The sequence below is a fragment of the Thermoascus crustaceus genome (genome assembly GCF_041956765.1).
Source record: "Thermoascus crustaceus strain CBS 181.67 unplaced genomic scaffold VTN00scaffold_3, whole genome shotgun sequence".
Lineage (NCBI taxonomy): Eukaryota > Fungi > Ascomycota > Eurotiomycetes > Eurotiales > Thermoascaceae > Thermoascus > Thermoascus crustaceus.
Window position 1 is genome coordinate 3175863 of NW_027192529.1, and position 14560 is coordinate 3190422.

The 14560-nt window shown below is 51.5% G+C and overlaps 8 protein-coding genes across 8 annotated transcripts; 3 read left to right on the forward strand and 5 right to left on the reverse strand.

Moving 5' to 3' along the window:
- Positions 1-1984: 1984 nt before the first annotated feature.
- VTN00DRAFT_6345 (uncharacterized protein) lies at positions 1985-2335 on the reverse strand (the record flags this gene model as incomplete). The annotated part of the gene is made up of 1 exon (XM_069432971.1): positions 1985-2335. The coding sequence occupies one exon, from the start codon at positions 2333-2335 to the stop codon at positions 1985-1987; it is 351 nt and encodes a 116-aa protein (XP_069288777.1).
- Positions 2336-2648: 313 nt separating this feature from the next.
- Positions 2649-4238, forward strand: VTN00DRAFT_6346 (uncharacterized protein; the record flags this gene model as incomplete). Its single annotated transcript, XM_069432972.1, has 3 exons — positions 2649-2774; positions 2875-3502; positions 3562-4238. 3 exons carry the CDS (start codon positions 2649-2651, stop codon positions 4236-4238), a joined length of 1431 nt encoding a protein of 476 aa, XP_069288778.1.
- Positions 4239-4287: 49 nt separating this feature from the next.
- VTN00DRAFT_6347 (uncharacterized protein) lies at positions 4288-4662 on the reverse strand (the record flags this gene model as incomplete). Its single annotated transcript, XM_069432973.1, has 2 exons — positions 4288-4442; positions 4593-4662. The coding sequence occupies 2 exons, from the start codon at positions 4660-4662 to the stop codon at positions 4288-4290; spliced, it is 225 nt and encodes a 74-aa protein (XP_069288779.1).
- Positions 4663-6156: 1494 nt separating this feature from the next.
- VTN00DRAFT_6348 (uncharacterized protein) lies at positions 6157-6495 on the reverse strand (the record flags this gene model as incomplete). Its single annotated transcript, XM_069432974.1, has 1 exon — positions 6157-6495. The coding sequence occupies one exon, from the start codon at positions 6493-6495 to the stop codon at positions 6157-6159; it is 339 nt and encodes a 112-aa protein (XP_069288780.1).
- Positions 6496-7445: 950 nt separating this feature from the next.
- Positions 7446-8561, forward strand: VTN00DRAFT_6349 (uncharacterized protein; the record flags this gene model as incomplete). Its single annotated transcript, XM_069432975.1, has 5 exons — positions 7446-7509; positions 7616-7899; positions 8016-8231; positions 8359-8415; positions 8526-8561. The coding sequence occupies 5 exons, from the start codon at positions 7446-7448 to the stop codon at positions 8559-8561; spliced, it is 657 nt and encodes a 218-aa protein (XP_069288781.1).
- A 630-nt stretch (positions 8562-9191) lies between these two features.
- Positions 9192-10858, reverse strand: VTN00DRAFT_6350 (uncharacterized protein; the record flags this gene model as incomplete). The annotated part of the gene is made up of 3 exons (XM_069432977.1): positions 9192-9881; positions 9942-10712; positions 10769-10858. 3 exons carry the CDS (start codon positions 10856-10858, stop codon positions 9192-9194), a joined length of 1551 nt encoding a protein of 516 aa, XP_069288782.1.
- A 450-nt stretch (positions 10859-11308) lies between these two features.
- Positions 11309-11820, reverse strand: VTN00DRAFT_6351 (uncharacterized protein; the record flags this gene model as incomplete). Its single annotated transcript, XM_069432978.1, has 2 exons — positions 11309-11428; positions 11539-11820. The coding sequence occupies 2 exons, from the start codon at positions 11818-11820 to the stop codon at positions 11309-11311; spliced, it is 402 nt and encodes a 133-aa protein (XP_069288783.1).
- Positions 11821-12499: 679 nt separating this feature from the next.
- VTN00DRAFT_6352 (uncharacterized protein) lies at positions 12500-13791 on the forward strand (the record flags this gene model as incomplete). The annotated part of the gene is made up of 3 exons (XM_069432979.1): positions 12500-12574; positions 12640-13034; positions 13086-13791. 3 exons carry the CDS (start codon positions 12500-12502, stop codon positions 13789-13791), a joined length of 1176 nt encoding a protein of 391 aa, XP_069288784.1.
- Positions 13792-14560: the final 769 nt, after the last annotated feature.

The window sequence follows — 14560 nt, forward strand, 5'->3', positions numbered from 1 at the left end:
CCCGTTTCTTGATCTGTGTACGGGATCCTGGCATCTGGCATCACCCTATTAGTCGTTAGTCGTTGCCATAAAGCTCAGATACCGAGGCAGAGCTTTGTAAAACCGAGAAAGAGCAGTAAAAAGGCATTATCTGTACTAGCCATGTAACAAGCATGTGGTCATAGCCAGTAGTTCTCTGGACCTTGCTCCTGCTCAGGAGCTTTGCGGTCCTACACAAAGTGCATAGTACTGTACCAAGAAGCGATACCCACAGGAGCAGGAGCTGTATATATAGCCAGCAACTGACGTGGCAGTCGTGGTACTATGTCTGTGCTCGTTCCGCTGGAAGCACTCGCACGGTTGAAACGCTCCGAGTTCGAGAAAGCGCTGATGCGGCGGGGCATCTTACATAACGGCCAAGGATTCGAGTGGGCTTCGAACGGGCAGTTAACGTCGAGGATGACTGAAATTCTGGACTTGCTGATGTGGTTCCATAGTACATGGAGAGCTGCATTATGTGGTGGCTTGCTCCAGCAGTGCAGAAGCTGAGCGGGGAGAACACATGTTTGTAGGATGATGTAGCATGTTAGCAAATGACGATGGAGAGAAATACTTCATGCACGGAAGATATGCACAGATAGGTGCATAGCCGAGGCATGATCTTGTACTCTTCGCTGCTGGGCGAAAGGTAGGTAAGATGCCATGACGAGGAGAGAATATGAAAGTCTGGAGACGAAGAAACCAGCCTGATAATGTCATCAACAGGTGGAAAAGCAAACGACTCCCTGTTCTTGGACAGAAACGGGAATAAAGCGAGAGCTGGCAAGAAAAGCAGCGAGCCTCTGCACTCGAGAGGCTTATAGACGGCAGCCTGGCGAACGCGTCCCGCTCCACGGTTATTCCATGTGCTTCCTGCATGGTCCAAAAATTCAACCATCCCTTTGCGTCTAGCAAGACAAGAATCAAGCCACATAGAGTTGATCAAGTCGATCAGCCGAGCCCACTGCTCCATAACCGAACAGCCTCGTGTTTCCCTGGCGGGTGCGACGATCGTCATTTGTGTCTCCACCTCACCGCATCCCAGACAGCTCAGTTGCCGTTCAGGGATATGCGGGCTGCTTCAAGGTTGCCAGCAGCGTTATTGATGTTTTCAGACGGTACTTTGGAAGGCTGACTATGACTGCCACTGTAAGGATCATGGTTTGTGTCTTATTCGAGCAGACTTCTAATGCTGAAGGATCGACGTCTCCAGCTTGGCCTTTCCCATCTATCCAATCCATCGGGATTTCCAACTTCAGCGCCTCGTGATTTGGGCTGCAGCAGCGCATGCTCTCACACGCCATATGGTGTCCTTGGCACCCGCCGTCCCTTGTCCGGTGCGACGGTCTGGAGCTGCTTCTGGAATAAGGGATCTATTTCCGGCGACGGAATGCAGCTCTTGGGGTAACCCTATCGGTCCTCGGAGAGGCCCTGATAGCTATGTGACCCTGAGATCCTCGCTTGGACAACCGCCCTACGGTCATCCCGCAGCCCAATATGTTTCTCGAGGTCTATCAAGCCCCGGTCTGTGGCTGACGCGGGAATCTTATCCATTCCCACAGGTCGGTATACCCCGCGATGATGACTACTGCTTTGTGGGGAGGCCAGGCACGGTATGTTCTACGTCTGTATACCACAAGAACCTTTTCCCCGCGACGGACAAGGTCTGCAATATGATCAGCTGTCTTTTCCCCCAGAGAGCGTGAAATCATCCTGCATTGCGGTGTGCACTGTATACTGTGTATACGCAACACTATGGAGCATATCGAGCCTCTCCGCCTCACCAGCATAACTGGCACAACCGCATTTACGCCAGACTCGGAAAGCGAGGGCTTGACATAAAAATGTGCTACCCAATCGGCTGCGGTGACCAGCAGAAGCGTTGCCGGATTGGGTAATTATTAGGTGCGCGGCTCGCAGGATTGCCTCAGAGAGTCCCGTTTCTGGCCGCGTGGCATTTGCCGGATTAGGCGAACGTTTGCGTCGTAGTGGTGCCGAGGCGCGTCGGTGGAGCTGGGGTTGCTGTTCGAGAACTCGCCGGTCGTCTAGCTAGAGGATAGGGCACAACCCAGTGGAGGACAGGCTCGTCTCGGAGCGGAGCGAGATGCTTGGCTGTCTTGGGTTTCACAACGGCCGTTCCTCTGGGAGATTCCAGCTGCGTGGTGGCAACTCCCGCATCGCAGGCACAGGCACGCAGGCACAGGCACTCTTTATCGCCCTCAGGGACCGGGACCCGCCCCGGCCCTATGCGCTGATCAGAGGGAATGACGCTGTTTGCAGGAATGTCGATCGCCAGCGGATCCGGCCCGAATGGCATCGTTGGATTATTGCACCATCGGGCCTGGGGATACCATCATGGCCTAAGCCGCTTGGCTTGCTTGGCTGTTCTTGGCTGCGACGCGGTATCTCCCTCTGGAAGCGTCTCTTTCTCCTCCACGCCCTCCAACCCTCTCGTTCCTCCCTATCTGCTCTGTGACAGGTGCCAAGTCCCTTTTGCATCCCCAGATCTTCAAATCCCCCTCACTCCTTTTCCTCGTCGCTCTTTTTAAGGCCTACACTCCGCTGGTAGGGCTGGTTCTTTGCTTTGATGGACATGTGTCTTGAGCCCGCTGTCGTCTAGCCCTTTTATTATGTCGTCTTACAACCCTTCCCATATCTATACCCGCTTACGGGAGACCATTCCGCTTACCCTCCCATGGAACGGTGGCGATCCCAACGTCAAGGGGGACCCAAGAAAGAGTGTCAAATGGATTGATGTATGAGTCTCCCGCTGTCCATATGGTGTTACATACCTCATAATATACGTGTGATGTTGTTCCTGCGGTCTGCTGACGGTCTGTCCCATCATCTCAACAGGGCTTGCGAGGAATTGCTTCCTTCCTGGTCGTGCTAACCCACCTGGCTCGTGCCTGGGACTACGACCTCTTCTCTCCGCGCGACAATGAGGAGGCCTCTCCTCGTGTCCTGCAGTGGCCCATCCTCCGTATTCCCTGGCAGGGCCGGATCGGTGTGACCATCTTCGCTTTCCTCACGGGATATGTCTGTGCCCTCAAGCCGATCAAGCTCTCCCGGGCCGGCAACTCGGCTGGGGCCTTCTCGACCATCGCCCGGAGTGCCTTCCGTCGACCGCCCCGTCTGATTTTCCCCGCGACGATTGCCATGGTGATTTCGTGGGTGATGGCCCAGTGTGGAGCGTTCACCGTTGCAAACCGGTCGGATTGCTGGTGGTGTCGATATGCTGCGCCGGACCTGGAGGATTCCTTCTACAAGGAAGTGATCCGGCTATTCAAGAACTTCCTCAGCACGTGGACGACCGGGTATATGGCCTACGATGACCACCAGTGGGCTCTGCTGCCTCTGCTGAAGGGTTCGATGCTGGTCTACATCCTGCTCTTTGCAACCATGTATTGCAAATTCCGGTACAGAATGATGATCTACATCGGGATGATTCTCTACTTCCACCAGGACAATGCCAAGGATACCGGTAAGATGTGCTTCTCTGCGGGGAATCGAGGAACATACTCCTGCTGACGTCGTGGACAGAGACCTTCCAGCTGCAGTGCGTATATGGAATGCTCCTGAGTGACCTGTCCTACGACTTGACCTTCAAAGAGTTTGTCGACTACCACAGCTGGGCTCGAAAGGTTGTGGCAGCCTTTTTGGCTATTTTTGGTCTGCTTGTGGCGGGGTACCCGGGAGAGCACCCCGAATGGTCTTCGTGGTCCAACTACATGCTCTGGCTCGCCCAATATATCTTCCCACCCGATGTGAACATCGGAAAACGTTACACCGCTATTGGTGTCGACTGCATCATCATGGCTATCTATATCTCCCCGTCGACAAAGGAGTTCCTATCTAACCGGTTGCTCCTGTGGCTTGGAAAGCAGAGTTTCGCGGTGTACCTTGTGCACGGTACTCTTCTGCGTACAGTTCTGTGCTGGATGCTCTACGGGATCAGTGGACAGCCGTGGGAGGAGACCGTCGACGCAGACGGGAATGTCGTTCCACCAGCATGGCTGCACATCCGCCCTCCTTGGGTCGTTGCTATCAGTATTCCCGCCTGGATCATTCTCGTCTACATTTGCGCCTCTCTGTGGACCAACTACGTTGATCCGTTCTGTGCACGGATGACGCAGAAGCTGGAGAACTTGATGTTCGAGGAGGACGAAAAGCCCCAGCCTCCCATGCCTCTGACGTCGATTCCAATGCCAACGACGTGATTTAAGTAACACTGTCATTCATCAAGGCAGAAGGCTGTGCCATCCCTTTTCATTCTGCGGCAACAGAACAGGTGCTGTCCTGTCGACTTGACCATCCACACAGCATACTTATTGTAATATCTTTGCCATAGATCACGAAGATCCGACTTTGGCTGGCCATCCAAGGGTTTTCAATTAGCGCCATATCCTGCAAGATCTCTTTCTCTTATGTTCCATTTCCGAGGAATCCAGCTTCTTCAGCGAGAAAGATTTTCCTTTTGGCGTCTATTTTGTCTTTTCTGATCGTTTGAATATTGCCGTTATCTCTTGTGCATTTTGCTCCGTTTGGGGAGTCTTAAAAGAACCTTGTCTTACTGCGCCTTGTTTTTGTTTTGCTTTGCATTGCATTGGACTCTCTGAGGAGAGACGAAGTCGATGGAGACATAATCCTGTTCTTCCTGCTACTACTCTAGACCGCTAGAGCTTATATCCCTCAGGCACATACCAACATATATCCATAGATACACATATACCTATCCACAGTGTGTAAATAGCGAGGGTCCGCACCAATCAATACATCACGATATATCAGAAAGACCGGTCACTTTGCTTGACCTGCAGCATCTGTCACTGCAGTCGATGTGTACGATATTGGTCCTAACAGAGTACTCTCGGTCATACGATGTGGCCTCTCTGTACTCGATACTACGCAGACCCTCTGTCACAGCAGCACAGCAGCGCAGGTTCAGCACGGTTCAGCACGGTTCAGCACGGTTCAGCACGGTTCAGCACGGTTCAGTTTTCCTTGATTCTAAGAATAGAAAGGACCTGCAGAGAGCTGAGAGCTGAATAATGAGACGCCCCTCCTCCCCACCTCCCCACCTTCCCACCACTGCACCACCGAGACGTCCCGAAACTATTAAACCACGTCTCCATCGGTACTGCTGGGTCAGGTAGGGCGGAAAATTGGACCCAAAAATCAACTTCTTGCCAAGCTCGAAGCTCAGGTGACCTGATGTCAACGTCCTCCAGGCTTTCACTCCGTCTTCTTGGCTGCTCTTGTCTAACTCTTTCAGCTCGGTGGGTAGGTAGTACGAGGAACGGAATATTCCGGATAAAAATAGTGATGTAGTAGTGTCGGATAACAACGAAGCGGGAGTTTTCGTTGGTTATTATATTCTGTGTTTTATTTATTCTCCCTATCTCTTTTTGGACGCTGTATGGATGGAGGTGTGTATATTTGCCTAACGTGTACTTATGTCTATCTGGATCGTTTTCCGGACTCCATAACAATACTGTATGGAGCTCGTGAATAAATTCAAGTACGGAGTAATTAGGTACATAAGTAACCCGGTCATCAGCCATTGTAAGACATACTAACCTACCCGTTTTCTATTCTTCTTTCTATCATTGACTAGAGCTTGACTCTGCGGACGCTGTGTTCGAAGGGCTGATACATGCGTCGACAGGGATCGAAGGGGCTAGGGCTGGCTAGGGCTTAGGAATAGGGTTGGCCTGTACGGGAGGAATAAGCTTCATTCAACCTCACCTCATCTAACGTATATGTCTTCTACCTACGTATAACCTTTATTATTGTCAGGATACGAGACGATGCGATATATCGTGATAAGATAAGGCTGGACTTGAATTCAATTCGAGAACACATGGATAAGTTCAGCCCGCCGTTGCTCCCTCGAACCTGAGTGTGTGCCCTGTGTTTCCGTCGAGTATGTCCTGACGTGTGTAGACTAAGTACCTATGTAGAAAAATGAAGAAAAGAGATGAAGTCGAGCCACAGACGGCCGAGAAGTCATGTGCATGATGTACATAACAGCCATTACCATTACGAGCGACGAGCACCGTACACCGATGTACCTGGCCATGTCGGGAAGTTGAAACTAGAAGAGAGAGAGGGAGGCTCGTCTGTCGACTGGATAGATCAATGGCCCTCCTCATCCTCACGGATATCCTCAAGAGGAATATCCCCAGCCCGCTCAAACCAGAACTCCTCATTAGCCCTGGCCTCTAAGTAGTCGTACAGTTCCGTCTCCTCTGTCATCACGCGAATGAACCTCCTCTCATCCTCGTTTGGCTCTTGAGGGGCAGGGGATCCAGTACGCTTGACTGGCTGAGAAATGTCCCCACGAGAAGCAGACGGAACTGGAGACGATGGCGGAGTATGAACAGCGCGAACAGACCCGTAAGCGCGACCAAGGGCGAAGGAAATGAGCCCGACAATACCCGCCAGCAGCAACTGAGCAAACATGCTGAAATCCATTGTGGATGCGTGTATGGGAGGACTCCTAGTGAATCGAATCGATCAGTCAGTAAAAGTTGCTTTCTTCTATTTCATTTTTTCATTCGTCCAGTTGCGTGTACAGGAGGTTCCTGTGTGAATCGAATGGTGAGATACCTTTGACAATTTGATGCTGCAGATGCGTACCGGGGGGACACCTCAGATGATGGAAGGTGGGGTGGGGTTTCTGTAACTGTTCTTCATGGTTAGTATCTGTGTATATCATGGGAGCAGGGTGGAGTGGAAATTGGAGGTACTTACCTGGACAGAATGAGACGGGGAGAGCCGTCCGACAGAGGTAGGAGGTGATGAACTGTCTTCCTTTGATATGACTTGGTCTGATAGAGAGACAGTCAGTCAGTCAGAAATCTGCCGGCACTGCAGATAGGGCTTGTTTGTGTGATAACGAGGATGGGATGAAAGGGGATCTCACCGGCACAGTTAAACCCCTGAATCACTATCTTTCTCTCTCAACGCCACAGGAAAGGAGTTTGGAGATGATAAAGAGACTGTGTCTGACAAGATGAAAAGAGAGAGAGAGAGAGAGAGAGAGAAAGAGGAAAGAAAATCATTCACCATTTTGAAAAAGATTCGTGGGATCCGCGTCCTGCTCAGTTGGCAGACGACTAAGCGACGACACCATCTTGCCCTCTTGTCGTCCAGCCGCGGGCTTTTGAAAGGTGAAGCATGCTATTCTTTATTGAATGATGTGAGGGAGTTGTTTTCCTTAGATGCTCTTTTCCATCTTCTTCTCTTGTTTGGTGCTTTGCAAGATCCACACACTTCCTGAGCCTGGAGCAAGCAAACCTCCTCCCTTTTTGATATTGCAAACTTTTGACCCTCTTGCAGGGGTAAAGAGGTTTTGCTGCACTTGCTCAGCAAACGGAGAGCCTTTTCCTTCATTCTCGAACTAGATAGATCGAAGTTGAGTCATGATGGCCGGCGAAATTTATCCCGACAGCGATTTCGCGGACGCGGAGATCATCTTCGTCATGGGTAAGTACAGTATCTAAGACGCGTTCATCCTGGATACAGCATGCCACTTTCATTCCTCGAAATAAAGCATCCACAGACGCGCGCTGACCACAGTCTTCATATCCAGGCGGCCCCGGCGCGGGCAAAAGCACGCTCTGCGCGCGTCTGGCCGAGGATCTGGGCCTGATCCATCTCTGCCCGGGGGAGATGTTGCGTGAGTTCGAATACACCGGCCCGCTCGGCGTCTGGTACGTCGTGAAGGAGGCCATGGACGAAGGAAAGCTCTGTCCCATCGGCTTGATTATGTATCTGCTTCAGGCGCAGATTCTCCGACACATGAAGCACGGTGCTCGGGCGTTCCTGATCGACGGGTTTCCGCGCTCCACGGATCAGTTTTTCGATTTCTCGCGTGTAAGTTGCCGTTGTTTGTCTGGGCTGGTCTGGTCTTAACGTCCCTGTCCCTCCTCTGGTGACTGAAAGATTGAAAGACGGGAATGAGTCCGAGTTCATAACCCATGCACTAACAGCACACACAGTACTGCAAAGTCAAATTCGCTCTGCACATCAAATGTTCCCCGATGACCATGTACCACCGCTTCACGAAGCTCGCTCTCGCCGACCAGATCCCGCCTTCGTCTTCCCTGGAGAAAGTCGAGGACGAATTCCAGAAACGAATCGATCAGTTCTCGGAGGAGAATATGCAGATCATAGGATACTTGGATAGTATTCGTAAGGTTGTTACGGTGAGTATGAAAAAAAAATAATAATAAAGACAGCGGATTTGAAACTTTTTTGATCTGCCACCCACCCACCACGGGAAAGGATCCCGGGCTTTTGCTAATATTGAGAGGTTGGTTGGTTGACTTCCAGATCGATAGCGAACTTCTCCTGGAGGAATCTTATGCGGCTGTTAGGGAGGCTGTTGAGGTATTACCCCCCCCCTCCTTCATCCCCCGTATTCCATTATCCTTCAATACAGATTCGGCCTTATGCTATAACATGTCTCTTGATGTGCTGACAAAGGTAATGTCGAATAGGTGAACTTGGCTGAGGTCCGGCAGGAAGATGTCTGATGATGTCAGGGAGAATCCAAGGTGCTTTTTGATGGCTTTTTTTTCTCTTTGTCTAGGCAGATGATGAACAGGTACGAATTTGACGAGTTGATACCGGTTCACATGCGGAGGGGTGGGTCTCGCTGAGTGCATTGAGCCTACACATATTGTATGTAGATCCTTGACACAGGAATCATGATAAAGGCCCCGTAGGTAGGATTTGAAAAAGATATCACATATTTCGTGTTACTGATGGTAAGGTGAGGTACAGTTCTTAGGTATATATGGTGAAACCCGACACTACTGGTGACAACAGAGTCAGTCCATCTACGTAAGAACCGAAGACAAGGAAATTTGGAAGTCAACATGATATGGAGATTATTCCGTTCGTCATCGATTCATTCTTCTTCTTTTTTTTTTTTTTAGTACAGGGGCGTAAAACAAAATAAGAAAACTCGGTCAGTAATACAGGAGAAGCATATTTTACACAGATGTATGTTCTGGGACCTTCCAATCTCTATAATGCAAGTTCCCAAAAGAGCACGCCACGCCCGCTGCTTACTTCTCAACAAGGACCATATAACTAAACCTCCGTCGATCAATAAGCGGAGAGTAAGAGAGTTGAAGGGGAGGAAAAAAAGGTAGCTTAAATTACTTCTGCTTGACCTGTCTGTTCTTCAACCAGGAGCGTGCCGCCTTCTCCCGCTCAGCCTCCACGGCTCTCAGGTGGGCTTCCCTCCGCGCGTGGTTTCTCTCCTCGCGCTTCCAGTCCTCCTCTTCCTTTCTCCGCTTGTCGTACTCAGCGGCCATCTTGAGGTCCTTCTGGCTAAGCCTGGGTGGCGGCGCAGGTGTGCCGTCCGGGTTGGTCGCGGGTCCCTGGCCGGCCAGCTCCTGCACCTTCTCTGCCGCCTCGCGCTTGAAGTTCGCGAGGCTATCCTTGGCGTTGTTGAGAGTGCGATCGATGAGGCTGATGTTCTGCTTCGACTCAGCCTCGGCGGCAGCAGCGGCAGCGGCAGCGGCAGCCTTCTGTCGTTCGGCCTCAATGGCATCGTAGATCATGCGGATTCTCTTGCTGGGGGACGAGGTGCTTGGGCCGGTCTGTGGGCTGCCAGCAGCTGGTAGGTCCCGGTTGCGGATCGCGAGACCGGCAAATCTTCGGAAGTTATCGTTGTTGAGCAGGTAGGATTGACCCAGGGCAAAGAGACCGGTGGTCACAAAGTAGAGCTGGAGCGAACTGGGGAAGAAAGCCATGAAAAAGAATGATATGGATGGGAGACCGTAAAGGAAGACTTTTCCGAACGTAGTGCTTTGAAACTCGTTCATTCCTGCCTCTCCACCTTTCTGTCACGCAACAAAGGTCAGTGTCAAATGAGAACGCGGGGTCAGGGGAAGCAGACGTACACGGAAGCTCAGATACATGAATGCAGCCGTCGCAGCAGGGAGGATGAAGTATGGATCGGCAACAGTAAGGTCTTTCAGCCATCCAACACTCTCCCCAGCAAGTCCGGGAACAGGCAACGCAGACATGCCCCTCACAACTCTGAAGCATCCATAACCAAACGGGATCTGCAACATTGGAACAAAGGCTTTCCAAGGCTTGACACCGTGCTTGTTGTGGAGATCCTGCATCTGTGCCCTAATTTTCATGACCTCGGCATTGTTCCCTTCCCGCGCGTAATACATCATCGACGCCCGAAGAGGAGTCGAGAGATGTTTCAAATTTTGGATCTTGGCCGATGTGTCTGAAGCGTCCATCATGGGTTTCAAAAGGGCCAGACGGAGAAGGAGACCAGTCCCGACGATACTGGCCCACCATGGCAAACCGGACCAGATGTGGATATGCTCGATAGTCCATTCGATGATGGAAGACGGACCCCAGCCGAAGTCCAACCCCAGCTCCTTAAGATAACCAATCTTCTCGGGAATTTGCGTAATGTCAAGATCTGAAAGGTCTGAGACGTTGGTCGTCTCTGCTTGCGGGGCTCCCTCTGCAGCATTGTTGCTCGCCGTCGTCGCTGCTGCTGCTGATGCGGAAGATGTAGAGTTGAAACGAGCGGATATCAATCGGGACGCAGACGGTGCGGGTTTCCAGGAAAAGTTGCCTGCCAGCATCGGGGCATTTCTACCAAACCGAGCCTGAATCCGAAGAGACTGCGAGGCCACAGAGGAGATCTATATAAATCCATGTCAGTCCGGGGTTCGGAGCCGCGACGCGACGGGAGACAAACCGATCGACTTGAGCGTAGGGATGCGGTCAATCTCTGCCTGGACAGGCCGGCCGCGGCGCCAGACCCTCTTATGCCTGTCCCACCCAGCATTGTGAAGTTTGGTGGCGAAGCAATTGCTGGCACTGGAGATTGGAGGGGATCCGGCCTGTTCAACTCTTGTCGGCGGCGTCGCTGGACTTTTTGCGCCAAGAGCTTTTCTGCCGGGCGGTCTCCGGCCGCCCACGCCGAGCCGCCGGGGAACGACAGCGGGATTTCAGGATATTGGATGTTATTATGCAGCCTGTATTTATTCAATTCAACTCTGTTTTTATTGCATTTGACTGCCAGATATCAGATATATGTTGCGGTTCGTATGAGCCCAATCCAAAAAATTCTCCAGACGCCATCCAATCGGTCCCATTAGTACCTGGTATCTATGTACAAGGAGACGACATCGACAGAAAAATGGAAATGAAGAAACAATGACCGCCTATGCATGTCCTTGGGACATCTCAGTACTTTCAGAAATAAGGAGATCTAGCTCTGGCCTTTTTCGTATATTCATTCCAGAGACATCGCGTCGTTCAGATCCACTCCGTTCCTCCATCTCCTCTCCAGAGGAATCTCTCGGGCTTCGATGCCCGGTCCAAGAGGCCTCGACCTCCGGTATGTAGGGAAGATCTGCAGTGGCTAGTCAGCATAGGAATTCAAATTCCCTACGGTAGCAAGCTCGCAAGGTAGTCCCAGTGCCGGGAGATACCAGACCGGCAAGGAAAGAGAACTAAACACACCTTTGTGCCAGACCAGCCAAGGCGGAAGGCCGCCTCATGTGCAAGCAATTCTCCAAGTCCCAGCATCAGACCGTTGACAAAAGGCAAAATGATGTTGATCGCAGCCCCTCGCAGGACACTCCAGAGCGTAGGCGGGTGGTAGAGTATCAGGGGTGAGCTGGATGAGGACGGTTGAGATGAAGAGAGCTCCTGGTTGGCTGAATAGTTTTCTGAGTCTGACGGTACTGTCAGCGCAGAGTCGTAGAGCTCGATTCGCGAGTTGGCGCTGTCGTCGGACTCCATATTGCGGGGATGCCGTTCAAGTCGCAGGAGGACCCGGAGAGGATTCGATGCAATGGGAATGAAACAGAAAAGACCAGTTTTGTTCGGCTGCGCAAAGCCTCTTTAAACTAGAGCTTTGCTAACGACTGAGGTGATCGACTTTTTCGCGGTGTCCTGGGTATGGTGTAGTTAAGATGCTCGTCCATATCCAGGTCTACCGCCCACCGTTTCCTGGATCCCGCCTTGGATTATATAAGCATACTCTGGAGATGGACCTAACTTAATCGAAGGAAATATCTCTGCAACCCTGTACCATCTACGAAGCTGAAGTTGAAACTCTTCGTTTCCCTGAAGACGTAGTCAAACTGAGACCAGTAAAAACCTCTTTTATAACAGCTTCTTTCTTTTATACCGTTGTGTACGGCTTGATGTTGCAGCAACTTTGCGAGGCGCGCCGGAAGATCCCCGGGCCGGATGACCAATCAGGCAACCGTGACGTACCCCAGTGCGGTGCCTTCGCTGTTCTCAAGCTCAGCGCGGAGCTCAGCGTCGAGCGCAGTCACTCCAAACAAGACACATCACAACTCAAACATCTTCTCTCCTTCTTCCTCTTCACTTTCGTTTGTCTATTATTTCTTTTTTACTGCAACATCAGAGACTCGTATTCAGCTTCTTTTGCCGTTCACTTTGACCTATCGTCATGGCGTCGAACCCCGCCGACCAAGATGAGATCGTCTCTCAGTTCTGCGCCATGACAGGGACGCGTCCCTCAGATGTAAGCTGTGCCGTATTTTTCTCAGACTATCTTGGCACATTGTTACTCACCCACGTCTTGTACAGGCTCGTCAGTTCCTAGACGCCAACGAATGGGATATAGAGGCGGCCGTGACCGAGTTCTTTGCAGAGCAGGACGAAGCCTTGCAGAGCATGAACACAGGAGGTGGAAGGCGCCTGGGCTCAGATGATCTAACGGACAGGCCATCCGCTGGTCGGACACTGGGAGGGGCTCCTGCTCCGTCTTCTGCTACGCCTCAGCAGTCCTCTTCAAGCTCGCGGAGAGCCCCAAAGAAGAAGTTTGCTACGCTAGGCGACCTTGGAGCTGGGAGCGCTGGCGGTGACTCCACCGACGATGATGATATGGAAAACCAGGATTTCTTTGCTGGAGGCGAGAAATCAGGTCTGGCGGTGCAGAACCCTGACGACATCAAGCAAAAGATCCTCGAAAAGGCCAGGAGGTGAGATCCCGTTGCTATTGGTGTTCCTTGCAGAACTGCTAACCTAGATAGAACCAAACCTCCTGTGGATGAACCCAAACCCAAGAAGTCCTACTTCACAGGAACGGCGCGCACTCTCGGCGGGGACGATACCCCCAGCCGTGTGATTGAAGATCCGAACGCGGGTGTTCGACAGCGACCACCACGAGTCTCAAGGACGCTTCACTTCTGGGCCGATGGCTTTTCGGTTGATGATGGCGAATTATACCGGTCAGATGACCCCCGCAACGCTGAGATTCTCGATGGCATACGACAGGGGCGTGCGCCGCTTTCCATCATGAACGTCCAGCCAGGTCAGGAGGTTGACGTTGAGATCAAACAACACGAAGAGAAATATGTCAAACCCAAACCAAAGTACAAGCCCTTCTCGGGACCAGGACAGAGGCTGGGCAGTCCGACTCCTGGTGTGAGAACCGAGGCACCCCCGACACCTGCGGCCAGCGCAGAACCAGCAAAGCCGAATGTCGATGAGTCTCAACCAACGGTCACCCTGCAGATCCGGCTTGGAGATGGCACACGACTGACTGCGCGATTCAACACCACGCACACCATTGGAGACGTCTATTCGTTTGTCTCGGCAGCCAGCCCCGCTAGCCAGGCTAGACCGTGGGTGCTGATGACTACATTCCCAAGCAAGGAGCTCACTGACAAGTCCGCCGTTCTGGGAGACCTTCCAGATTTCAAGAGAGGTGGAGTGGTTGTGCAGAAATGGCAATAGACATTGTTGGATGGCATCTGTGACTGTCAATCTGGGAAGTCTATAGGCTTGAAGGAACAGAGGCAAAGAGCAATTTCACTCCTTTGATGGTCTCATTTTGAGAAGATAGATGTTCATGGTATTAAGGCACAGGGGCTGAGAGGACTAAGCAGAGGGCTTTGGTCCTGGTGATCTCACGATATCCATGTAGGGGCTTATTAGACTCCTCACGATAGAGAATGAATAATTGAAACACGATGGCGTAGATTCTCAATGTAGGAACATTCCGGGCTTGTTAATGCGGTTGTAGTTTGCCTCTGCGCCAATTCCTTTTCGTCTGAAACGCATTTAAATGCAACTCGCAGCCGGATTTGCGAACCGTGTTTTCTCGCCATTTCTAATAGGAACAAATACTAACCATCTTCGTAGAAAAATAGGAAGAGTGGATGCCATCAAAACAAAGGATTACCGGGAGACAAGATAGAGACTACCCAAATGGCGTAAACAGGTAGCAGTAAGATAGCCCATTGTATTCCTGTATCCGCAACAAAGACGACTAGCGGGTCACTACATTTTCTTCTGTCCTTCAGGTCAGATATTGGCCAGCAACCACTAGAGCGACCTGATAAAAGATGGAGAAGTCCCGCTTCTTGCAATGGGCCCTAATTATCGTACATGCGCAGACAAGATGATAACAACACCCGCGAGCACATCGCATGGATCCTCCACGGCGTTGATTCCATCCACGTTTCAGCAGGTAAGATTGCTCGGTTGCGAGCTACCTGCATCG